The 25,177-nt window shown below is 44.8% G+C and overlaps 6 protein-coding genes across 6 annotated transcripts; 2 read left to right on the forward strand and 4 right to left on the reverse strand.

The window, feature by feature from the left end:
• Positions 1-133: 133 nt before the first annotated feature.
• On the reverse strand, positions 134-7,452 carry L203_103076 (uncharacterized protein; the record flags this gene model as incomplete). Its single annotated transcript, XM_066212482.1, has 12 exons — positions 134-233; positions 282-481; positions 538-644; positions 697-888; positions 941-1,423; positions 1,473-1,658; positions 1,715-1,805; positions 1,858-6,377; positions 6,427-6,818; positions 6,866-7,131; positions 7,184-7,266; positions 7,371-7,452. 12 exons carry the CDS (start codon positions 7,450-7,452, stop codon positions 134-136), a joined length of 6,702 nt encoding a protein of 2,233 aa, XP_066068579.1.
• Positions 7,453-9,262: 1,810 nt separating this feature from the next.
• L203_103077 (uncharacterized protein) lies at positions 9,263-18,526 on the reverse strand (the record flags this gene model as incomplete). Its single annotated transcript, XM_066212483.1, has 20 exons — positions 9,263-9,323; positions 9,387-9,679; positions 9,738-10,212; positions 10,267-10,398; positions 10,447-10,506; positions 10,558-10,785; positions 10,837-10,905; positions 10,955-11,004; positions 11,058-11,109; positions 11,158-11,236; positions 11,282-11,313; positions 11,363-11,436; positions 11,484-12,023; positions 12,199-12,331; positions 12,769-14,689; positions 14,744-17,009; positions 17,059-17,150; positions 17,199-17,830; positions 17,879-18,442; positions 18,486-18,526. 20 exons carry the CDS (start codon positions 18,524-18,526, stop codon positions 9,263-9,265), a joined length of 7,794 nt encoding a protein of 2,597 aa, XP_066068580.1.
• A 222-nt stretch (positions 18,527-18,748) lies between these two features.
• On the forward strand, positions 18,749-19,900 carry L203_103078 (uncharacterized protein; the record flags this gene model as incomplete). Its single annotated transcript, XM_066212484.1, has 4 exons — positions 18,749-18,897; positions 18,946-19,098; positions 19,145-19,302; positions 19,350-19,900. The coding sequence occupies 4 exons, from the start codon at positions 18,749-18,751 to the stop codon at positions 19,898-19,900; spliced, it is 1,011 nt and encodes a 336-aa protein (XP_066068581.1).
• Positions 19,901-20,022: 122 nt separating this feature from the next.
• Positions 20,023-20,841, reverse strand: L203_103079 (uncharacterized protein; the record flags this gene model as incomplete). Its single annotated transcript, XM_066212485.1, has 3 exons — positions 20,023-20,153; positions 20,206-20,406; positions 20,457-20,841. The coding sequence occupies 3 exons, from the start codon at positions 20,839-20,841 to the stop codon at positions 20,023-20,025; spliced, it is 717 nt and encodes a 238-aa protein (XP_066068582.1).
• A 190-nt stretch (positions 20,842-21,031) lies between these two features.
• L203_103080 (uncharacterized protein) lies at positions 21,032-22,321 on the forward strand (the record flags this gene model as incomplete). The annotated part of the gene is made up of 6 exons (XM_066212486.1): positions 21,032-21,169; positions 21,220-21,230; positions 21,281-21,423; positions 21,479-21,618; positions 21,666-21,847; positions 21,895-22,321. 6 exons carry the CDS (start codon positions 21,032-21,034, stop codon positions 22,319-22,321), a joined length of 1,041 nt encoding a protein of 346 aa, XP_066068583.1.
• Positions 22,322-22,363: 42 nt separating this feature from the next.
• On the reverse strand, positions 22,364-23,645 carry L203_103081 (uncharacterized protein; the record flags this gene model as incomplete). Its single annotated transcript, XM_066212487.1, has 3 exons — positions 22,364-23,103; positions 23,157-23,421; positions 23,472-23,645. The coding sequence occupies 3 exons, from the start codon at positions 23,643-23,645 to the stop codon at positions 22,364-22,366; spliced, it is 1,179 nt and encodes a 392-aa protein (XP_066068584.1).
• Between the last annotated feature and the right edge of the window lie 1,532 nt (positions 23,646-25,177).

Consider the following 25,177-nt stretch of genomic DNA (forward strand, 5'->3'; position numbering starts at 1 on the left):
GACTAGTGGTAAGTGACGAATAAATCAAAGTCTGTAAAGACATGTGGAAACCCAATGGTATATATACAATGAGAGAAGACAACCCTTCCTAATTCTGAATAAACTTCATCCGCAACAACTTTTGTGCTTAACTTTACACTTCAAGCTCAGCAAGCACTTGAGCCTTTTGTTGCGGCGAGAGGCCTTCAAGAATTCTCTTGAAACCAGACATGACACCATCTTGGTTGGTATCGCTGATGACAATCAGTTTTTGTAATCAAGTGTGAACTGCAGATACTTACGCCCAAGATACTAAAGTCTCTGCACAATATTCGTCACGAACACCTTGCACAAATGCTTCAATTGAATCGCCTGTCTTTTCTATGTATGCGGCGATTTCACTATCGCTGGCAAGGCCAGAAGGAACGAGCTGATCAAATAGTTCTTTGCGTTCAAGATAGGTGAGGTTGGGGTTGGCGACTTGCAACTTCTTCATAATGCGCTATTAAATGAAACAGTCAGTGCTACATACATGAAATGGAGAAATTCTATACTCACAGTCTCGCTTAACTTCTTTCTTAACGACCAGTAGATAGCACGACGAGAGTTTTTCCAGTCACAAGGGATGCAGTCAGCCTTGGCCTTCATTCGTCCGCTTCGATCATCTGTTCCACATTTATGAGCAACTCATCTCTTCAACCCGCGGAACGAACTTACGAAGATCGGCAAATTCAAGAGCAATAGATTGATAAGAAGGCGCAAGGTGCTTTTCTCTTGCCTCAAGCTTAGCGGTGGCTGCAGTTTTCTCTTCGGGTGTAATGTTAGGGTTTTCAACCTCCTTCTTGAGTCGTGCATACTCCTCATCCAATCTCGCCATAGTCGCCTGTATCTTTGGTTTTCGATACTTTACTGTTTTTTCGATCAACTCAAACTGCTTATCTACATTGTGTTTTCGACTCACCTTCAACGATGCCCTCCGGCTCCAAAACGCCACCACGCGATTCGTTGTCGACAAACATGGTCATGTGTTCTGGGTTGATCGATGGGTCAAGTACAACCCATGCACCGCCACGCAATTCACCGTTCGGGACAAGGTAAACAATGACAGGGTGTTTGTAACTGCTCAAACCGTCGACAATCTTGGCACCTTCTTTGAGAATAGCTTGAGCCATGTCGGACATACCACCCGAGAATCCTCGGAAATTGGCAAAAATAACTAGAGGAAGGCCTTCTCGATTGGCGTCCTCAATTGCCGTGGCAGTCTTGCGGGAACTGTCGGGGAACCAAACAGTACCGGCTAAAGAGACTCTACTTTCCTGAGAGTTCTCATTGGCGGGATCGGCGGGATCAACTCGCTCAATAGATCTAGTCTCAGCAGCGATAACAGCCACAGGGATGCCGCTAATACGCCCCCGACCAGTGACGATAGTCTGAGCCCATCCACCTATGATTGCCATTAGTATATGTTCATGCAACAAGCGAGAACCGTTTACCCATGGTCTCGAAAAAGCTGCCGTTGTCCAAGATACCTGATTTCCAAGCTTGAACACCATCCATATCTTCATTACATCCGCACAAGAAATTTCGAGGGTCGTAGGCAGCTTTAGTCGGCTTCCAGTCGACTTCTCTGTCCCAGTGGTCGCCGGTGGGAAGAATGGGGATTGCTCTGCCGCGTTGTTCTACAAGTGGAAATTAGCAATCTTATAGTGAAAAGAGCAGTCCAAAAGCAGCACACCTGGAATAAACATTAGGTAGTTAACAATTTGAAGAGCACCATCCAGATCAGAACCAGCAATCAAGTGAGAGATGCCGTTCTTATACATGATCTGAGAAATACGTCAATTCCAATGGCCAATATGACAACTAATAATGACTTACTTGAGGACCACCCAGCTGAATGTTGCTAGTGTACACTTCTTTGCCTAATACCTTATTGATTGCCTGTGCACCGGTGAGGATGATAGGCTGACCCTCAACCTGCACTACACGCTGGCCCAGCCTCACGAGGTAAGCGCCAATGCCGACAGATCGTGCAGTAACCATGGAGATGGTAAAGATATCATCATAAGCTCGAGATGTTTCACCAGCAATCAAACCAGATCCTCGCAAACACTCAACACCTAATCCATCCTTGAGGCCAATGATGGACACAATCCTGTGTCTTCTTTCGCCATTGATTTCAATTTCGTCAGTTATAACACTACCGGCTCCAAGCGCGTTGAGCTTGTCAAAGTTTGCAGGTGTCAAATACAGGTAGTCAAAGCCCTTCTCAGGCTTGTTTACCTCGCGCCAAGCAACATCAAAAAGAGCCATAACCTCCTCGGCAAGGCCGATGCGAGCACCAGAATTAGCAGAAAGATAGATTCGAGGAAGACCATGTTGACGAGCATATTGTGTTGCCTTGTAGAAGAACTCATCTTCCGAAGGGCCAAAAGAACCAATCTGATAGGTAATGTCGTTGGAGATAACGACAACGCGTCGGCCTTTAGGGTATTCTGGAGTTTTGATGGTATAAACCCACGCAACCATACCACAAGTGTTAATACCAGGGGCTCTGTTGGCCTCTTGCAGCTCTCCATGCTCATCAGCAACTAACTCGGTAGCCGAGAGGAGACCAGATGGAATCTTAATGTGAGGCAAGTATTGTTGCAAGTTGCGCCATGCCTTGTCAACAGCTTGGCGGAAAAGATCGGGGAAATCATATACGTAGGTAGTACCAATAACGTGAGCCTGGTATCGACGGGGCTGTAAGGACTCCTTGGTAGAATATGGGAAATTGACTGGTTGTAGATGGAATTGGCCGTTTTCTCCAATAGACTTAAGAATAGGCTTGCCCTTATCGTTGTTGATTTCTTGGTAGGCTTCATACTTGACCACAAATCCAGAGACGTTCTCAATGAAGGATCGAATAGGCAGAACGTTTCCCTCCTCGTCCTCAATCACAACTCTAATCTCGGCTTGAGTGACACGCAATCTCCACAGTCTCTTTCCGTGTCGTTCTATGAACCCAGCCAATGCTTCTTGTAGATCATCAAAGGTAACGTTGAGATTGTACACGCAGTTGACCATGATGTGATTACAATCAGCCTGTCGGTGCTGAGAGCTGACAACCTCAAGTGTATCTAGAATGTCACCAACAAGTCGGTCGGTCTCTGAAATAAGATACTCCTTGACTTGCATGTTACCTTGAAACCTGCCAGGACGAAGGAGAGCTCTGACAAAGAATCGGACATCTGAGGTGTTCTCACGACCAACAGCGTGGTAAACGTGGATTTGTCTATTGGATGAAGGTTGGGGAGTAATCTTGAAATTGGAGAGCCTTCCAAGCTCAAGCTGATAAGCAAGCGCAGGTTCGATATTTCTAATAGCTTCTTCTTCTTTCCAAACGCCTTCGGCAGACTCACGGAGAGTAATATACGAGGGATATTGGTCCTTTCGACAAACGACAAAACTAACTCGTCGAATACCTTTGCTTCCAATTCTCTCCGCGTATTGATTAGCAAGAGAAGAGAATTTATCATTGAGTTCTGCATCAGAGTACTCTTCTTCATTAAAGAGGCGGAGAGCTACATTCATGACGTGAGGATGCCGGGCATCCTTGCCAAATTTATCAATGTGTTCGTTGTGATCGAAGACGGGATACATAGATAGGAGTTTTGAAAATCCTTGATTAAGGTCAGAAAGATGGTTGTAAGATGTCATGAGACCAAATCGAACGGGCTCAGACTTGGTGTTAACAACATAACTCATATCAGACATGCTAGCAATACGAGTGAAATCCTTGGTAGAATCCACTCGTGGGGTGATGGGTTCATTAGAAGGGCCACCAAGTTTGAATCGCCAAGTGACTATGTGAGGCTCACCGCCTCTTTCGCCTGCCTCGTAATCCAGATGAAGGACATTATACACTCTGTATGCACGTCGTACGTACACCTCGAGTGCAGCAAGAGCAACCCAAGGGTCTTCATGGTCAAAGAAGGTTGTGAGAACATCGAAGACAGTATACCTCGAGTCCGTGACTTCCTTGAGAACATCAGTGGATGGTAAGCGATGGCCGGAACCCTGCTCGCCATAGTAGCTTGTGGTGACAGCGGTCTTCAATAATTGTTCTAATTGACCAAGTCGCTCTTCGTAACTAGGAAGAGAACCGACAATCATCACCTCTTTGGCCTTGAGAGCAACTTTGGCAGTAGGTCTACTGTCGAGAGCTGCAAGTCGACTAAGCGCATCATTCACTCGGCTCTCAGGAGTCACAGAAGCACGAGGAGATTCTGACTTGATAACGTCAAGCAGGGCAAGCACAAACTTGGTTTTTAAAGCAATCTTGCTGTGTGAGAGTACAAGCTTGACCACCTGGTCAAGATCTTTGCAGCCGTCTCGAAGCTTGAGTACAATGTTCTCCTGTGTACGAGTGCTGTCCGCAAAAGGTTCCTCAACATCAGCAAAGAAGCTGAGTAAATCAGCCCAAGTTTGCCATTCATGAACTTTTAAGCCATATTTGAAAGCGTCAATGACGGCCTTCAATGGTGAAATTGCAGCAATGACTTGAGGTCGCTCCTTGGGCAAAACATTTTCCTCAAGATAATGGTCAATAGCACGCTGAAGCTTGAGGCTGGGAAACTCGAGCTTCTTGGTTCGATAAGAATCGAGGGTGTTTCGAATCTCATCCTCAAGCTTTTGAGGAATACGACCGCTAAGCGTTGACATGACGTCTTGAGCGTTGGAATAGGGAAGGTCAGGGTCGCGAAGGGCTGTCTCAACAATGCGAAGAGAAGCAAGAACAGAAGCACTGTTGTCAAATCCAGAAAGGTTGTCGTAAAGAACCTCGAGATGTTCACGCAACCGCTGATGAGGCTTGGTGCCATAGCGACCGTTTTTAAGCTCAAAGGTGGGAAGCATGCCTTCAAAAGGTTTAGCGAATTTGACCTTGCTAGGATCGTCAAGCGTCAGGATACCAAGTAACTCTCCTTGAGCAAGCGTTTGACCGGGTTGCTTCATGAATTGTGCGATACCGCTTTCGCTGGCAGTAACAGACATAATCATCTTCATGACCTCAATTTCAGCGTAAGCCTCACCAGCATCCACGTGGTCACCAGAGTCAATAAGATATCGAACAAGTTTACCTGGAGAGGGGCTTCGGAGTTGGGTGGGATCTTGCTCTTCTTCAATCATAGTCGTCCTAGAATCAACAGAAAGTACCATAGCACCAACTTCTTCGCGGAAATAAACGGTGTGAGAAGCACCCTCAAGGGAGATCAAAAGACCACCATCACTCAAGCCTCGGCATCCAACGAAGATTCGACCTCCATTGAGATACAGAGTGAAAGAATAGTTGGACGACTTCGCCATCGCAAAGGAATAACGCACACCCTCGTAGATAAATTCACTCTTGAAGAAAGTTTGAAGAGAGTCCTTGGGAGGAACTTGGCCCTTCTCGAGAACAGATTTGTACTTGCCAATCGATGCTTCATAAGCGTTGTAGGCCTTCACTACAGCCCCGCAAACGACAGCAATAACGGGATCCGGACGTTCAGAAGTCATGCCCTCGGCAATCAAACCGTCAAGCCATTGAGTGGTGAGAGTGTTGTTCTCAAATTCAGGTTTCTCAAGCAGTTTGATGAGATATTCAACAGTTGTTCGAAATTCACCTCGAATAGACAGCTCCTTGAGAGCAACAACCATAGACTTTCTGGCTTCACTTCTTTCCATACCATAGGCAAAGATGTGTCCAAATTGAGAATCGGCGTACTCGTGAAGACCGCCCGCAGAGGATACGGAGAAATAACCCCAGACGTTTGAGTTGGAACGGAAGTTCAGCTCGGTAAGAGCACCAGAAGAAGGCTTGAAGCCAGCATCGGGATTCTCACCTGTGATTCGACAGGCAATGACATGTCCTTTGGGAGTGGGTTTTCGCTGAGTGTTGACAGAGCCAGGTTTATTACCATCAAAGTCAATTTCGGTCACACCGTGGGGGTCCATGCCATAAAGAGTACGGATGTCACGAATGCGGTGAAGAGGAATACCCATGGCAATTTGTAGTTGGATAGCGGGAATGTTACAGCCACTGACCATTTCAGTGGTAGGATGCTCGACTTGAAGACGAGGATTCAGCTCAAGGAAATAAAAGCTGTCGTCAGAGTGAGAGTAAAGATACTCGACAGTGCCCGCGGATACATAACCGACCAATTTAGCCAGTCGAACAGCAGCCCTCTCCATCTCTTCAAAGGTATCTGGCCTTGCAATAGTAACAGGGGCCTCCTCTATAATCTTTTGGTGTCGTCGTTGAACAGAACAATCTCGACCAAAGAGTGATATGGCATTGCCATACTGGTCAGCAATAAGTTGAACCTCCAAATGGCGAGCAGAGCCTGCAAGCTTCATAATGAAGATCGGGGAGCCTAAACATCAATTAGTGAATATATATTCATAAACAGCAATGCTGCTCACCTGGCACTTCTCCTGCAACAGCTTGAAAAGCGTTTTTGAATTTCTCGGGGTCATCTACCTTTCTGATTCCTTTACCTCCACCACCTTCACTAGCCTTGATCATAACTGGAAACCCAATTATCTCGGCCTTCTCTAGTCCTTGTTCCCAAGTATGGACACAGGCATCACCGTACGCCTTGTCTGGGACAGTGACAAATCCTTGGGGAGAAAGCGTGGTGTCAGAGATACCTGTACCAGACCAAGGCATACAAGGCACTTTCGCATGTTGAGCTACAATAGTGGAAGAAATCTTGTCACCGAGTGACCGCATAGCAGATCCAGGAGGACCAATAAAGATTATCTTAGACTTGGCAAGAGTTTCGGGGAGTCGAGGGTTTTCAGAAGCATGACCCCTATTATCTCTCAACTTATGTGAACAGAACAGCGTATACAAACTCACCAACCGGCCCAGACAGCATGGACGCCAGCACGCTCAGCAACATCGACGATAAAGTCTACGTTGGCGTAGTTGTTGTTGTTGCTACCACCAGGGACTTCCACATATCGGTCTGCCATCCGAATGTACTCTGCGTTGATTCGCAAGTCTTCAGGAGTCGCCATGACAGTAAACTCAACTGCGCGGTCCGAACCAAAAGTTTCATAGGACCATTTCCTGATAGATCTTATCTCTTTGACCGCAGCAATACCGTTGTTAGCAATCAAGACCTGTCGCTCATCAGACTCTCTCAATTCGGACAAACTACATCGGCATACTGACCTTTGTGATGACAGTGTGGCCCTTGTGGGCCTTGACAAAGTCTGTAACGCGGCTAGGTGGCGCAATCTCAACAGAGTTTTGGCCTACAGATATGTGATTAGTCAATACTCTACACACTCACACCCTTGCGCCTTTTCCAAAATTGGCCAGGTCTTGCTCATGACCCGTCAAAACAGACCAAACCTACCGATAAAGTGAGCGACCCTCTCATGGTCATAGATATCCGCATGGCCGTTCACGCCAGACCTAGTGGCAACAGCCGAAGACATGGTCGGCAAATTCTCGTCTCTTCGTTTAACAAAGCTGAAAGTTGGATAAGATTGACGAAGTAGAAGTTATCAGAGTCGTATACCTGAGCGATGCGCTCTAGGACAGGAGTGGAAGGTCTTGGAGCAGAAGACGAGGAGAAAGAAGAAAAGCAGATGAGAAATTTGACAAAAAGAAAAGATATCAAGGGGTCAAGGCGCGGGGTACGTAACCTCGCGTCTAGTCTTTGGGGAACTGCAAGTACTCCCCATAACGAGAAAATCTACAGTTACGTAAACGAACTTCCACTACGCGAATCCTCCCCATATAAATGACCATTCAAAACCGACGATGCCCGATGATTAGAATTGAAAAGGCGTTTATTACAAAAAAACTCTGTAATGTTAATTTTCTATAGTAAATTGAATAATAACGATTATGAATCCCAAAAAAAGAAGCAGCTCTCCTAATAAGCACATAATACAATTCGCATCTATATTACTGTTTTACTTTATCATTCGACATCTGCAAAAATTGTAAATCACGTATAATCCTCCTTGTTAGGGTACACAACCTTGAGCAATGTACAGCTCATTTGGAAACCTGGCCTCTAGAACCAACGCTGCCTCGAAACGTGCTACAAGCTGAGCAGTATTAGTAGTGTTTGGCAAGGCAAATCGTTGTATAACCTAAGTCACTCACTTCTTTTGTTGGACGGATGCCTCCAGGCCTGATAGAGACAGGTTGGAACGTCGATGTTGACATCGCTGTGATATCTTTCTCTATAAGACGCTTGACCTTGCCAAACAGTGTAAAAGGTTTTCGTCTTACCGTGTTCCTTTTTTTTGATATAAAGATAAACTTGAACGGTCGTGACTCATTTCTAAGCGTTGAGCATGCCATGCCTGCTTCCATGACATAGTCATAGGTGATTCCGAGCGTGTCCGTTATTCCAGCTCGATAACTACACCGGTAAGCTCACTGTTTGTACGCTTCTTTGCTCACCAGGTTTCGGCTTATTCTTAGGGCCCGAATGCAAGCAGAATGATCTCGCAGTCTTTCATGTAAGGAAGGAGGGATTTTATCAAATCCTTTAGGATATTCTTCAGATGACAGCTGAATGTACTGTATTCTGGGACTAGTCTCGAATGGCCGCCAACGGGCAAGGATGATTACTTGAGAGATGCTTAGAGAAGCGATTGCAGCGGAGAGGATCGTACATCCAGTTGCAAGGTCCAACTCAGCATGAGACAAGTCGAATGGATTAGAAGCTGACTGTTTCCTATGGCGCTTGTAACGATATTGGTTGACATTATAATGATAATAAGCTACGAGGCAAATTAACAAAGAAGATGCGCTTGAAAGATCAGAAATTTAAACAAACTTGCCATCTCTTATACCGTTGCATTGGTGACATGGCCAATGCTATGGACGTTATGGGATAAAAGACATTCTTGGATTTGTGTTGCCCAGATAATTACTTTATACTGCCAATCTCCAAGATTATCTCCCAGTATGTTTTGTATCGCCCGAAAGGGATAGGAACTTATCAGACTGTTATCTCGGGAAATATATGTGTTATCAAGGCATAGAAGAAATATTGGTCCATTCATTTTGGTGAATTATATGGCAGTGTTTTACAAGTATGAAAGTTGACTGCCTGATAGCTTCCAAGGTTGAAACAGAGATTGTATTCTTGCATACTGAGATAAGCTATAGCATAAATATCCGTGAAGTCAATGCGAAAGAGATATACAAAGATAAAATTATGATGTAAGAATTCAATATGAATCTATCCATAAAAATGTATCCTTATTAAAGATGTCCTTATTGCTAGCTGCTGCTACCAGTGCATAGTGCTGTCGGCACAGCCGCAGAGGTGGCATCATACTGACTATCATACACGTCAGTCTGTGACTTCGATATGCGGATGATTGAAAATTATGACACAACTTACTCTGGATAGTTGCATCCACCGACCCTGACCCACGCTCCTATTGTATCAGCTGCGTTGACCCATCCACTACCCAGCGCCACATTACTCGGATGAGTGGGTGTAGGAAGGATATTCCTTGTACCAGTTTGGGTCAAAGTAGGGAAAAGAGATATCTGTTGGGCAGAATAAGACGGAGAAGGGCCAAGTGCTGTAGGTGGCCAAACAGAATGGGATGAGACTTGTTCAGGGGCAATACTGGGCGTTGCTCCTGCAGCAAAAGAGCCAACTGCCGACGATGGATACTTACCCTTAAACTAAAATGATGTTAATCCACAGGCCGTGAAACAACAGATAGAAGTGAATCATACGTACCTGGTTCCCACCAATGCCAATGCCTTTACAGAATCCACCAGCGACCCGAGGATCTTTGGGCATCCAACCTTGTTCTAACCCCAACTTGTAATGCCACATTGGACTAGTAGGGTATCCCTTAACAGTACTATTTCCAATTTTCCACGTCCAGAAAAAGTAATTTTGGAGAGCATCCATATTTGCCAAGGTAAAGTCATGAATACTTTGCTTGGTCTCATCCGAAAAATTAAACCATTCGTCCCATTGTCGGCAGTCACCTGTTTTGGTGACTTCATACTGTGGGGTAGAACCCACGCCGTCAAGCCAGTAGCCACAATCATTTATAGAGTTGGACCATTCGCCACCAACCACAACACCAAAATTGGTCGAGGTATCATTGGTGCCACCCCCCCACGTGCAGACGTTATGAGTTTGGACGGTATGGTTGTCAGGAATCTGGGTTCCAAAAGCAAGGTAGGGATGCTGATCAAGGCCACTGGAGAAAGTAATCAATCAAAGAAACACGCTATGTAATGTAAAGTGAACTTACAGTCTGTCAGCACCAGACAAGAAACCATTCCAGGCTGCAATGCCTCGGAAGCCTTCATGAATCATAATCAAGGGTCCATTATTAATGCCATAGCCTGTAATGCTTCGAAGGAGCTTATAAGCTTGATAGTAACTACAAATTGGTTAACGTAGGGCCTCGATGTAAGTCAGTTGTACATACAATGAAGACAACACATCATTTCCGACCACAGATGCTTGAACCTCGTTAACTAATCCAATCCTAGGTTCTTCAGTATTATTGCCTGTGTCAACACCGTGGTAATCTACTTACATAGTCACAACTTGCTTGATGCCGTCCTGAGAGATATATTCGGTTAAAGAGCGAAGGGTTTCAAGAGATCGCTGAGCATTGGCAATGCCCATAACACCGTAGAGCCAATTGACAACTCCGCTTTTTCCAGAGTGATTCCAGCCGTTCTGAGAACCTGGAAGAGAATGAAGATCAAGGTAGATACGAAGACCGTATTTCCTAGACCAGTCAATTGCTTTAAGAAAGTAACTGCAAAGACCGGTAATGAGCTTGGCCTATGTATGATCTGCCTCAACTCACGTCCAAGATACTTTGGCAAGATAAGGTTCCCCGTCTATTGTCTCAACAGCCCAGTAACCTAGAGGAATCCTGTCATGGTTGTCAAAGGCTGCCATCTTGGAGATCAAAAACGGCTGACCGAACATAGTTAAGGCCGGCAGCCGCAATCAGAGCAAAGTCCTCTTCAGTCTAATTAAAGTTGATTAGAAATGCTTTTGCTCGACGTTGACAACCAGATGTACGATAAAAGTTTTGTAATGTTCCTCCATCTCCTTCGCCAAGTTATTGCCCATCCTAATCGCCAATCAACACAGGCATAAATCTGAAAGATAATCAACCCACGCTTGAGAGAGAGTGTATTCATCTACTGCCTTTGGGTTTGAATTTTGATATCTTTCGTATAAACCAGGCACAATGAAAGCTGTTAAAACATTTAGTCAGCCTGTGTCTCATAACAGCAACTCACGTTCAGTCACAAGCCATCCGCCGAGATTTACACTAAAGCGGGGTCAATATAAATCAATCAGTGAGCCTGTGGGCTGATTACCCTCTAACAATATGCTCTCCCCAAACCCAGTCTTCCGTGATACTAGGAGTCCAGCTCTGTGCCTTTCCGGAGACCTAGACAGGTTTAGCTTTGCTCATCACATTCCCCAAACACTACCCACAGCGTAAGGATTGCGAGAGTCCTGAGCCCATGTGCCGCCGAAAGAATTGCTGTAGGTGAAATTCACCCCCAAATCAGTAGTTACAACCGACCCATCCCCGCCTGAGCCAGACGACACAGAAGGGTTTTGAGTATTTTGAGCATCATGGCCCTTCTCCCCAGAAGCTGGAGTACCCGAGGACGAGCCATTTTGATGTTTCCGTGAGCCTAGGATGGCACCGATAATAACCACTGCAATAATCACGAGCAACACAGGCAAAGCAAAGAACAGCCGGCGCTTAGTAGGACTTGTAGGCACACAAGTCCGCTTTGGTGGCCTTATCTCCTCAACAGCTCCAGCATTTTCTCCCACTGGCGTAAAAAGATGGGTATTCCGAGCACCATGAGGATGTAAAGACGGAGCATGGTAAGCACTCGAGTTGTTGTAAAAGCTGGACGAGAATATGTTGTCTTTCTCGGCATCTATATCTCCATTGCTGTCTACCGCAGAGTACAACCTTGGCGTTGCAGACATTCTAGGCGGAACACTTTTGTGGTCGTCCTGCAAGTTGCGATGAGCGTATCAGCAAGAAGACTGGAGATAAGAGAGATATGGCCTCTTTAAAACAAAAGACTTTTTAGCTTTTGAAACGAGAAGATGGATAAGAAGATGGAAATGAAAAAGATAAATGAAAAAGATAAATGTTTCCACCTTTTACTGTGGATACACAACTCACCGCTAACACGCTTTGCACAGCAAACGAGTCGGAAACAGCTGGAAGCGGTTTTGAGAACAGCAATGGGCTTCTTTTCCTATAGGATTCTAAACGCCGCGAACGGTCGAGAGGGCAGAGGGATGCTGGGCTTGTCCTTCAGGTATCAGTGGAAAGGCGAGGCTCGATGAATTGGTTATTGGGTGATGAGGCTGAGACGGTATTGTATTTTGAAGTTTTGGAAAGCTATAGAAAAAGAGAATGCAACATTTCATGGATGTGTCTGTTTGCTTCTGTACTTATCAGGTTAAGAAATAGTTTTACTTTGAGAAAGAAAGGAAAAGGTTATAAAGAAAGTTTTTAAAGGTTTTTAAAATAAAGCTAAATAATTCAAGGTGTCTTAACAGCCACTATTAGAGGGATAATCTCAGGTCAGTGATCCAAAATCTTATGTAACGCTTCATGGGTTATTTTAATGAAGAGAATACACAGGCTCACTGTATAGAGTATATTCATTGACTGTATCTGTACTTGGAAACACAATCATATGCTGGAATGTTAACCTTTTTGGATACTTATACCTCAACTCCAAACACATCATTGGCCAAAATTTGCAAGGCTCCCATCACTCCGTCCTCTCCTGCGAGCATCCCTGCAAGATCTCCTGCCAATTCCCTTACTGCCATCGCCTCCTTGCTTTCACCTTGGAACGACAGTCTTCTCTTCATGCTCATACTATCATCGACATTCATTGCACTGTCTTCCTCGTAACCCCGCTCTTCAGGCGTGAGGCGGGCATGTCGAAGTTTGAGTTGAGTGAAAGAAACAAGTGAAGATGATTCGAGAATCTGAGTAGCAACGTCTCGAATCCCCTGGGTAACGCTTCTGCTTGGTGTGGACTTGTACTTGCCTCCTAATGTCGGAGTCGATGAAGGCAATTTTGTTAGAATATCTCGAGTGATAACATAGATGTCGTTTACAATGCCAACAGGGTCAGATGAGGTGCTTCCTGTGGTATCATCATCCGCGACCAAAACATACTCTTCAAGTCTTTCTGGCTCTATAGCTTCTCTCAATATCTCCCAAGCTCTTGTGAGAACGATGAGAGTGAGAATGATTGTCCTGCCTATTCTTAATAGGACTGTCGCTCTCTCGGCTAGTACAGGTCGCTTGTCGATGTCAAATAGATTGACGTCCTCTTCCTCTTCCATTGCTGCCAATTCTTCTTCCAATTTTGCCTTTTCGTATTCCGATGATGGTACAAACAGAGCCGACAAGCCTCTTGGATGAGTGAGTCCGTAGCGAATGCTTCCTAGGAGTCCTAGAGCAGGTAACGTGTAGTCATCAAGCGACCTAGGGCCCAAGGCGCAAGCCACGCCAAAAAACACATCGATTACCAACTCCATCTCTTCAAGATACGGTTTCGTCACAGGCGTCTCTCCATTCCAGCTCATAGCCCTCGCCATCTGGCCAGAGAATACCTTGAGGAATGGCACAATATCAGTGCGAGTGAAACTCGCCGTGTCAGGGAGGGTAGCTAGTAGAGCCTTGACGACCAAAAGCATACCGCACCAAGCACTATGAACTGAGTTGTATGCGCTGGATGGAGCCTCTATCTGACCAAGCTCAGCGTCGGCAGCAATGACATTGTCAGAATAAGCCGAAAGTATGCCAGAAACCGCAAGTTTTTCTGCTGATGAAGGTTTGCTCGCAAGAGCAAAGTGCAGGAGGAGAATGCTGGTAAGGTGTGGTGGTATCTGTCCATCGATTATGCGGGTTCGCACAAGAACATCACGACTTCTTCCTATAAGATTGACACCATATACTCGATCTAACCACACTGAATTTTTTGCCGATAATCTGCTTATTTCACAAAGAACACTGACAACCATACTCAAAATTTCAGTAAAACCGGACCGCTCACCTCGTAAGATGGTTTCAAGGACAATATCGGCCGATTCCAAGGCGAAGGCCGTCCCAGTATCCATAAGCGCTTCCTTGGCGGCTATGTTGGATAAAGTTGGAGGATTAACTGTCGTGTTTTGCAATACAAGATAGAGGATTCTAACAACAGGCTGGTGAATAGCAGGAAGACCGGGATTACGGAGAGAGATGATGGGAGGGAAAGTGTGGTCGTTAATAATATTGTACACAAACATAGCAAGCTGCGAGACAAGGCTAGCTTCTGGTTTCAAGTCTTCTTCTTGTGGGTCTAGAGCAGTCTCCAACAGCACTGCGAGTATTGACAGTCTTTCTGTCTGTACAGAAAGCATTACATCGCCTTCTCTATGCTCCTCGGCAATGGTTTCGGCTAACGCGATAGCAGTTTGTAATGTAGCTCTCTTAGCCAGAGGATCGCCTTCTATCCAGATGGATATACTCTCAGCTAAAAGACGGAACGAGCGCGTAAAGGCGGCATCAGCATCGACCATCGACCAATTGAGGTTGAGTAGGTCCAACGCAAGATTGAGAGAGGCTTGTCTGGACGCTGACTCTGATATGACCACTGTACCATCTATATACGAATGATGTCAGCTCCATTTTCAATCTGAAATTGGTAAATGCTTACCATAGAGATATGTGTTTCCAAATTCTCTCTCGCAAACCATTTTTCTGGTTTTCAGCTGCTTCAAATCTGCTCCACATTCTTTCACCTTTCTTCCTTGCTCTTGGTGCAAGTCTGGAAAGCAGCTTGAGTGACATGCCATCAACCCGGCTTCTTGCAATGCAAGCTCATTTCTAAATAAAGTCAGAACCAGTTCTCGTGCCTTGGTCTCTGGCTCGTCCTCAGAGTCATTGTTGGCAGCATAACTTAGCTCAGCAGCCAAAAGAGTAGTGGCGTTCACTTTGGCTTGGACGCGATAGGAGTATTGTCGGATACGAATTATGAAGTCATCTGAGTTGAAAGACAATGAAAACGATGGCGGGGCAGGAACAATCCTAGTTGTAAGGTCAAAAACGCTTTGCCAGAAGTCGTTATCCTTCCTTAAAATAGCAATTACACTATCGGCACCCGCGGAACACATTGCACATTGGATATAGTTGAGGACGGCCGAAAGAGTATGAGGCGCATGTTGAAAAGCATCCTCCCAACCTTTCACAACCTCGACAGCGTCTTTCATCGGACTCTCTAGTTCTCCGCCTGTCAACCTTGCAGTAACTGCAGAGGCGCATCCTGGCTGTGTGGATATAACGCTTGCAAAGAGATGCCAACCTGCTGCCTTAATATCATGATCATCCGTTCTATTGATAAGCTTCGCAAGGTCTGTAAAGGTTTTCAATGGGCTCCTCAACATGCTAGCCAACGATGGCCTGCACGCTTCACCGGCCGTCATCTCCAAATAAGTTCGCAGTGTTGTCAGAACATTGAAAATATTGCTAGGTTGAGCTATTGAAGTAGTAGCCAAATCGAAGAGCGCATCAACAAGCTGAATCTTATCTCCTGAAGGAATGGACACTGGAAGAGCGAGTAGGCTTTTAGGCAAAGCACTAGTTGGCGATTCAACCATAGCAGCTGTACGCAGGAGCGTAGCGAGGAACGACAGACTTTCATCGAGACATTTGACAACCAGTTCGGCATCCGCTTGGCGACGAGAAACAATAAGCTTTGGAACGAGGTAATTTGATTGTGTCACAGCATCAACAAGAGGCCGGTAGGTGAGAGGCGATGCCGAGGTGACAAATAAATCAATGAGCACTTGAGCAGCCGTAGTTAGTTTGTCATTGATTGGGTTTATTGGGTGCGCTAATACCATCTCAAAAATCCCCATCAAAAGCTCTGATAACTCGTATTTCTTCCCTATATCTAAATATCTCCACCCGGAAAAGTTGCACCAAATATCCACAAAGGCGAATCTAAGTGACGAGGTGATGATAAACACATCGCCTTCTGGTATGTGTGCTATATTATCCACGAGGGTACGGAAAAGCCGAAGAACTGAGGTGGTAAGATAATGTTGCCTTTTCACGCTTTCGACCTGTATCAAAGCCGCAACGCTATGTCGATGTTTACCGCTAGAATCAAAGAACCCAGATCCTCGAAGTGCTGACCAAATGTTGCTTGATGGAGTGGTGATCAGAGCTTCGACAATATCGATTGCATCCGACACGACGTCAACATTCATCGCTAATTCAGCCATTTTGCTTTGAGATAGTACAGTCAGAGCAAGATCAAGCACAACTTGTCCTGACGAGTATTGGGCATCAGGATTGAGGTGAGTGAGTATAGTCGCTTTGATGTATGATGAAGATTGTAAGGTACTTCGAAGGAATTTGATTCCAGCTGCGATAATTTCGACAGACGACATTTGGATATCCAAATCGCGAATTGAAAGATGAATTGAATCGGACGCATACTCATCAGACGAGCTGAACTTTTCATCTACTGAGCGAAGGCCGGCAGCAGCCTCAAGGATGTGCAGTAACAGGCTCCATCCAGAGATGATTTGACCTGTCCACATAACTTGTTTCTTCCCATTGCCGTGTAAGATGACACCCCTTGATCCCTTAGGGATACATTCACCGCCAGGAAGAACAAGAGTCCGTGTACTCTCAACGATTTCTGAGGCTTCTTTCTGGTCATAGCTTCTAACCCAGCTTGACTCGAATGCGTGCGTGATTGTTGGGAGATTGGTGAAATAATGATGCACTTGAGCAGCAGGATTGGTACCGAACCCTTCAGATCCCTTGGATCCGGTTAATGATGCGAGAACACGAAGAAGATTAATAGGTTGGTATGGGAACTGGCTACGGTCAAGAATCGCACGCCGTTCTTCGTATGGGAAATCAGCGATCCAGAAATCAACAGCGCTTAAGGATGAAGAGTCCAAAGATCCCTATTTCGCATCAGCCCAGCTTCAATGCAAAATGATCAGATTAAATTACACCACTAAACAACAACTCCCAACTCTTGTATAACCCCTGCTTGTCTGCTATATTCTCCAACTGCACCAGTTCCATTAGCCCAATCAACAGATCTGCATCTTCGTAAGCTCGCGAAAGGCAAATTTTGGAATCTTACCGACCCTTAAAAACTTTACGATAGTACAATCCTTCTTCGAATTTCCCGTCCTGATTTTCCATCAACGGTCCTGAGAAAATAGTCTCCATCCATGGAAACAGCCCTGATGGCAGTCTCAGCGCTCTGATAGCCATATCTTGCCATGTCACTGAGTTCTTTTCCGTTGCAGGCACCATGTCTTGAGGCAAAGAGCGAATGATAATGGCCCAGACAAGGCATATTATAGGCATTGGCCAAAGTGGTAGTGGGGCTGTTCCAAGAGGAGGTTCAGGATAGTGTGGTGTGAGGTCGTTGGAGTTTTCGGATAGAAAGTCATGAACAGAAGCAATTGTTTGTTTTGACTGTAGTAAAGTGTCGGTAATGCCTTCTGATGGGTCAGGAGGAGATATTATCTGTCCTAGGCAGAGACTCTCAATTGTAATAATTACCATCAAGTCTCTTATTCTCAGAGCCGTATGTTGAGCTGCAGGATCTTCTTCCCATATCTCATGATTTACTTGTAAAGTACCAAATGAAGACATGATACATCCGCGTACCAGAGCTTGGGAGACGTTGGCTGGCCTTTTGGAGTTTTGGTAGAGAGTGACGAATAAAAGTGTAAGAAAGGCCTCTTGAAGGGCCAGTTGATGTGTAGCCCTAGGGTTTGTTGGTAATATATCTACCATGAGGGTTTTATCAACTTACCAAAAGAGAGGATCTTGCTCTCTTTCCCTGGTCTTTAGCTCTCTCTGCGCCAGTCCACTAAATGTCCTGAAGAGGCCTTCAATGTAGTCTGTAGGATTTCCTATAGCTTCTATCTTGACATCGTATGCTAGTTGACCCAGTGTTCCCTCATCATTGCTCAATCTTAGGGCTGCCAAGGCAATCTGCGGTGCTGCCAGTGATTCTTCAGCAACCCACAACATTAGCCTATCCAAAATCTTGTCATCTTGTGTATCTTCGTCCAAGCTGTAAGTGAGGTAAGATTTGGTTGTGAGGAAAGCACCAATCTCGTCTATGTTTAAAGCATCCGAAAGCCTGATTGCCAGTTGTCTTGTTGTATCATCCACCATAAATGTGACGTCTGTCCGAGGCAATGTGAATGTGTCTTTGTTGAGTATATCACGCCGCTGTTGAGCCGCTGGTTGGTGAAGTTGCCATGGCTTAGCTATCAGTGGTTTATGCCATGCCAAAAGAGCTCGTAGTTTGGGTATTGAGATGCTCTCGACTTGTGAGCGCTGAAATGTATCTCTTAGGGTCGTAAGAGGACTATATATATGTAAATACAACAGATAGATCATTGACCACTCACCATAATAAATCTTGTACCGTCAGCGTTGCTTCATTGACCATGACTGACTTTTATAAACTGGAAAAACAAAAATATCATAGATTGATATAAAATGGACATTATCAACGGAACTAAATTTAAGAACAATAATAAATCAGGTTAAAATTCCCAATTTTATATTCAGTTTGGGCCTAATATACCCAAAAAGACGGAATAATATTCCATATTACTTTTATCCTTTTCATCACTATCCTATTGCTTTTAAATGGATCTTTATTAGCAAGATGGCTTCTAAATACTTGCAGCAGCAACAAGGACCCATTCCGACACTGATACCACCACAACACGCAGAATCAAAACGAGACAGGAAGCGGAGAGAGACTATAAACAAGATTGAGCTTCTCCATGAGGAAAGTTGGAAGACCAAGGAGGAGTGTGTTTGCTGTTGCATATGAGATGTAGTCGCTAATCTCTTCTGTAGGAAATTCTCTCAAAAGTACAAAGAGTACCACATGGAAAACAAGGCAGTCAACAGTCAACCACCAACCTCTGCCAAGTACCTGCTTCGCGCCTATCCTGTGAGCGTTGAGCGTGATGCGAGATTAGAAGCGGCGGAAGAAGAATACCAGTATAAGTAAGCTAGTCCGCTCAATGACACTGATGCTTATTGTGGGCTGTAGAATCAGCCAAGCGCGAAAGATGTATGAGCAAGAACGTGAGACCATCGAGGCGCAATACTGGGAAGCTAGAGATCAAGTACGGCAGAGACTTTTGGGCGCCATTGAAGAGAGAAGGAAGCGTTTACGTGAGGAGAAGGAAGGAGGGGAGATAGTCACAGGTCCGCCATTTCATGGTTTTATACGCCAATACTAAACCAGATTGTAGAAACGCTACTGGAAGCCGATGTTCGCAAACCTAAACGTCGAACCTTTTTCATCCAGTCAGACAACGCTAGTGCCCAGTCAGACTCATCCAGCCGCGCAGGTTCATCTCGGGATGAGTCTCTCGAAAGAAAAGTCAACCCCTCTGATCTTTTATATCACTCTGACCTTACCCCTACACTTGCTCTCATCTCTACAGAGGATATCTTGCCAATCGACTCTTCCTTGCACGTACGACCTGCGCCTGTGGGAGCAAATACTTACGTCCCTGTTCAGGCTGGTAAACGTGGTGGTCCCCGTGGAAAGAATAATGAAGCGAGCGGCGATGGTAAAGAAGTTGTCGCTCCTGGAACATCGGCTGCCCTAGGTATCACAGCGGCACAATCAAGTAACAGAAGTAGAGGTGTAGGCGGAACGAGAGACCAAGCCTTGACTCTTGGAAGAAGTCTAGCAGATTTATCAAAGATGACTCAGGCGGGTCAGCTGGAGATTGATGGAGATTGGGCTAGAATGCAGGGCAATACAGGGAGAGGAAGAAGAACAAGAGGAGATTAACGAGAAATGTTGGAGTTGCGACAAAGGGCGGTTATCATTGTTTTCTTATACTGCATGTAATGTTGTTTCAACGTTTGCAAGAATACAAGCAAAATATATTCATACAAAACCCTATCGGCTTGTCAATCATCATCTGAATCGTCTGAATTGAGATCTAATTGGAAAACGGCATCTGGATCATACTTTCTACTCGATTCCTCTTGTTGTTCTGGCTGGCGAGCATTGTCAAGTTGTTGCGGGCGAATGTGTTGTTCTACTGCCTCTAAGCACATTGATCTTTTGGGTTGCTGAGCTGGAAAACTCACCTTCGTATACATTACCAAACTGGCCAGCACCACTCATACTACCCGACAGCTTAAACAACAATCCCATTCTCATAACATTTTCTGACGGCCATGGTACATATTGATCTTTGTCTACGGGTAATATCAAGTTAGATACAGGTGCTGAAGAGTGCTTTGCCAGAGAGCGGGCATGTGCCATCAGCGTCTTGACTGAGATAGGTTCTATGATTTGTTAGATGGCATCCAAAAAAACAGCGGAGAGAACGACTCACCTCGCTCCGCTTGCTCTATAGCCTCCAGCTGTTTATTACCCAAATCAATCATCTCTTCCAACTCTGTTCTCCCCTCTTCCAGACGCCGAATCATGTTTCTCACTCGCTTTTCCAACCCTTCAATTTCATCTTTTTTCGCCATAAAATGTGACCATGCCTCTTGGTGTCTTCCAATCCCCTTGACAAGTCCAGAGATATCTATTGCAGATAACTGAAGTGCAGCGTGGACTTGGGATATCTGTGGAGCTGTCTGAGGAGATGGAAGCGATGAAAGTAACGTAAAGAGATGGTTTAGCAATAGAGATTGAGTGGTCAAGTTTTGTAGCAGAGACGTCTTTGGTGGCTGCGACGCTGGTCTCTGTGTCTCTGCTATTTCCTGTACCATTATCGCTTTTACAAAAACACAATAACAATAACAATGAAATAGATAAAAAATCAACATGGCTAAATGAATGTGGGGCTCCACATAGATAATTGTGATGCTGTTTCTTTTTCTTTCACATCTTTCAACTCTTCTTTTCTTTATACTTGAATTTTCAAAGATTTGATTGGTGGTTTACAAGGCTACAGTTGAAATGCCTACAAGACAAGGCTCTTTCATATGGAGAAGTAATGCCGCACTGTCTCTAGACATAAATGGATTATTGCAGCGCGCGAAAGCAGTACCAGGACAGGCCCTAGGGAGATATAAGAGGCTAGGCAAAAGAGGAAAAGTAAGCCTTATCACAGTAGTAAAATATGAAGCTGACACGCACTGATCAAGCTGGCTATCTGGTATTTGGTTTGTTCTCAAGGCTGTCGTACGCTTCTAATGCCATTTACAGGGCTGTCGCTGCACTCAATCTCATCCTCCTTGCCCTGGTTGTAATTATTACTCCGGCTCAGATTGGACAATGGCTCAATTCTCTCGCTCTGGAAGTCAAGGACATGGGATTAAAAGGCGTGGTGCTATGCAATATCTTTGCCAGTACGCCAACGAATCAACTCTATCTTCGCGTAACAAGCGCTGACATCATGCACAGTCTTGAGTTCACATCCACCTCTATTCGGATTCATGCCCACGCTCACTCTTATCGGCTTCGTGTATGGTATCTGGCCAGGCTTCTTGATTGCTGCAGTTGCCTCGATGCTTGGGGCGGGTATAGCCTTCCTCTCCGTTAGAGTGAGCTATCCATCTAGGTCAGAAAGTCTTGACTAAATGTTACATAGAGATTTTTCCTTGGTATAATAAAGAAAAATGACAAGTGGGAGGCTTTTGGACATGTCATGAGGGCTAAGGGTCTGCCCCTAGTTATCATGATTCGTTATTGTCCTATTCCCTGGGGTATTGGAAACGGATTGTTCGCTTCCATCGAAAGCGTAAAGTTCTGGCACTTTATGCTCGCCAATCTGTGCGTATTTGGAAACCATTCATTGTGCGCAGCTGACCAAACGAAAGTGTTGTTCTGCCTCGGCTTCTGATTCCTGTGTTTATCGGTTCTCGCTTGACCTCTCTTGCCTCTGATTCTCTAAGCCACGATCCTTTACGTTTTTGGCTCAATCTTGTATCTATCGGTGTTTCTGCTTGTATCTCAATTGCAACAGGTATTGTCATCTATCGACTCACCCTCGAGCAGATGCGCAAATTAGATAGAAATGGTACTGGGTTGGGAGACGAAGAATTGGCTGCAGAAGCTTTCGAACAACAAGCTCTACTTGGCGACTATGATTCGAATGTGGACGAAGAGGCTGAACTATTGACTTCAACATCAGGTAGCCGAAGGAAAGAAGAGAGAAGCCTGGCACAACGTCTTCAAGTCAATAGAAGTGACCAAATTATTCGTCGTACCAGCAGCACTGAGACAACTAGCGAGGAACTTGTGTGATGCTATTGTACAATCTTACATGTATCGTGCATAGCTTCCTGATTATGAAGCATACCAATCTAGAAATAGCAAACTCATACTCGCTCCTACAATGAATATGAGCAAAAATAGTCTTCCCTCTTTCCCTCTTTCTCTCGCCTTCACCAGCTGCTCATTAGCCTTTTTCACCTCAGCAACACTTCCTACAGCATCCTGATATAACTGTTCCACCACTTCAGTTTGTTGAGCTAGATGTCTGACAAGTTCTGACTGTAGTTGCGATATTTCCAACAAGGATGATTCTGCCGAAAGCACTGATGACAAAGTTGACGACATGTGTTCCAAAAGTGCGTTGTTCTCAGACTCAAATTCCTGTATTTGCTGTTGAGACAGGACTTGCTCAATGGGGGGTTCTGAAGGATCTATAACTCCTAGACCTTGGGTATGTAAATGCGGATCTGTTTCAAGAGAATGACTGAAAGCTGGGTCATGGACATCCATAATCATTCCCTCAGGTATACTCCTCTTGGTTCCTCCTGACAAACCTATTCTCTCAGCTTCGAGAGCGGCTCCTGCACCAAGAGATCTATCACGTTCTTCGCGGCGCTTAGCTCGTTCATTTTGCATATCACTCACAGCGCCTGTGACTTTAGCTAGGAACTCGTTCAAAGTCCAAATGATGGAAGCGCGATGAGCAGAAATGAGAGACTCGAAGTTGTTTGTTGGTGGAAGTGACAATGATGGAAGGAAGGAGAGGATAGTTGATGTAGGAATGACCGTTGAAGCCACCTTTGATTTTCGGACTGCAACCACACAAAATTAACGCTTAATGTTATAAGTATCAGCTTCTGCTCACTCTGTTCAGCTTTCTCCAAGATCCCAACTCTCTCTTTGCATCGTCTAAGTATCATTCGTGCCCTCAGATCAATCTCATCCCTTTCCCGATCTGTCAAGTACTTTGCTTTTTCCCATTTACTCCATCTCTCTTCTTGCTCCTTATTGAAGGATTCGACAGGTTTTGAGTGACCATGGCGGCGGGACAAAGGCGGCGGCGCAACAGTCGACAGATACGCTCTACGAATAGAGTTTAAAAGATCTTGTAGTGATTGCAGATGATTGCGCTATACTGTTATCTCAGCTAGAGTAGACATAAGCATGACGTCCAACATACTATTTGATAAGATTCTTCGAGAAAAGCCTCTTCCTTCACGCCTCCAACATTTTTAACCTTGAGCTTCCGAGAAGATGACCTCGTAGGAGATTTTGAACGAACAGATAATGGGATGGCATCTATTTGAGAGGAAAGAATAGATTTGAATACAGCAGTTTTGTCGACACCTGGCATGTGTTGGATATTCTCACAGTATAGGAGGAAACTGCTTGATGAAAATTGAAGAAGAAATGTAGTATGTTGTATGTCTAATTATGAAAGTTTATGAAAAACGAGCAAAAGGTGGTTTAACATTTTGTGATGTCATCACATTATCATTCAACAAAGACTATCTCTTGTTGTTACTTGAATTGTTCTTATTAATGAGAGCAAAATGTATTATCTGTCAAGTTTTCATCTATTTGGGACATTTTGAATCCTTGTGCCGTTTAATAATTGATCAAGAGTTATGAACGCAGATAAATAGTATGTGGACATTAAAGATGCTTTTTTGCTTGAGAATTATAACAGCTAGAAGATGTCAGTTTCTCTAGATTCTGCTTGGAATCACCTAGACCACTGAACGATGAATTTGCAATGGACAGCACCGATGGCCTGGTTAGCATATTATGATCCTTCTTGGTTCTTTTTGATAGTACAATGCTTCAAGCTTAACGTTTGTCGAAAAATCTTTCTCTTGACAAACTAAAGCAACTGAGTGTTAAGCTGGCAAGAAGAGTGCCTAGTAGCAGGGACATTGAGCATGTAGTCATGTCCTTCCAAATTCAATTGCTTGGCTGCTATCCACACCGTCAGCGGCAAGATGGAAAAGGCGTCAGAGTTCAGGAAGATAACACAAAAGGCAATGGAATTGAGGCCGGCATAGGAGTACCATGGTCGTAGAGATGAAGGATAATAACGTACAAGGTGGTTAGATCAAGTCGAACAGCTGCGGCTCTGAGTCATGAGCTAGAAAATCGCTTCTGTAAGACCAACCATTCGCTCCGTAGTAGATATTGCTAGCCATTGCGGGTGATGTTTGACAAGAGACATGGTTAAGGAGACGCTGTCTCTTTCATATATAAACGATCAACAGCGGACTGGTCAGTTGGCCATAAGCAGCCATTTCGTAATGCCTCTCTTCTTGAGAAAGATTGGGTTCCTGGTTAGTGGTGTGATTAGCCCCCCTTCTATAGGGCAATTGAATACGGCTAACACAAACGGAACCACAAAAAAGTCATTCAATGATGTATTGTAAGAACGAAAGGCTTATACAAAGATTGATTTCGTGCCCTGTTTTTGAGGCCAGAACGGTTTGAATTATTACGAGAGCTCAGCAGAGTGAGCTGTTTTGATATTTCCGCAAGAACGATAGATACGGGAGTTTGAAGTACGGTAGGAGTCGTTAATGGTGGTGGACGATCGTAGCAAGAATGTCGTTTTTATGCATCTTCTGTTGAATGCCAACCAACAGAAAGAGGCCCAAGCAATCAGACATCGAGCCTTGTTCCTATGGTAGCATCCATACCAGTTACAATGGGTATCTAGCCTCAGACTGCAGGCAACCAACAGAGAAGACTGACAATCGCATAAAGTGCCAATCGTGGACCGCATGATGTATCTCTGATATTTGACATTTTGTCATGATAAATCAAAATGCGTGATGGCTGTCGTTTCGAGTCTTTGAAAGTGTATGGAAAAGGAAGACAAGCCGAATTACGAAAAGT

Source organism: Cryptococcus depauperatus, chromosome 3 (assembly GCF_001720195.1).
Source record: "Cryptococcus depauperatus CBS 7841 chromosome 3, complete sequence".
NCBI classification, from domain to species: Eukaryota; Fungi; Basidiomycota; class Tremellomycetes; order Tremellales; family Cryptococcaceae; genus Cryptococcus; species Cryptococcus depauperatus.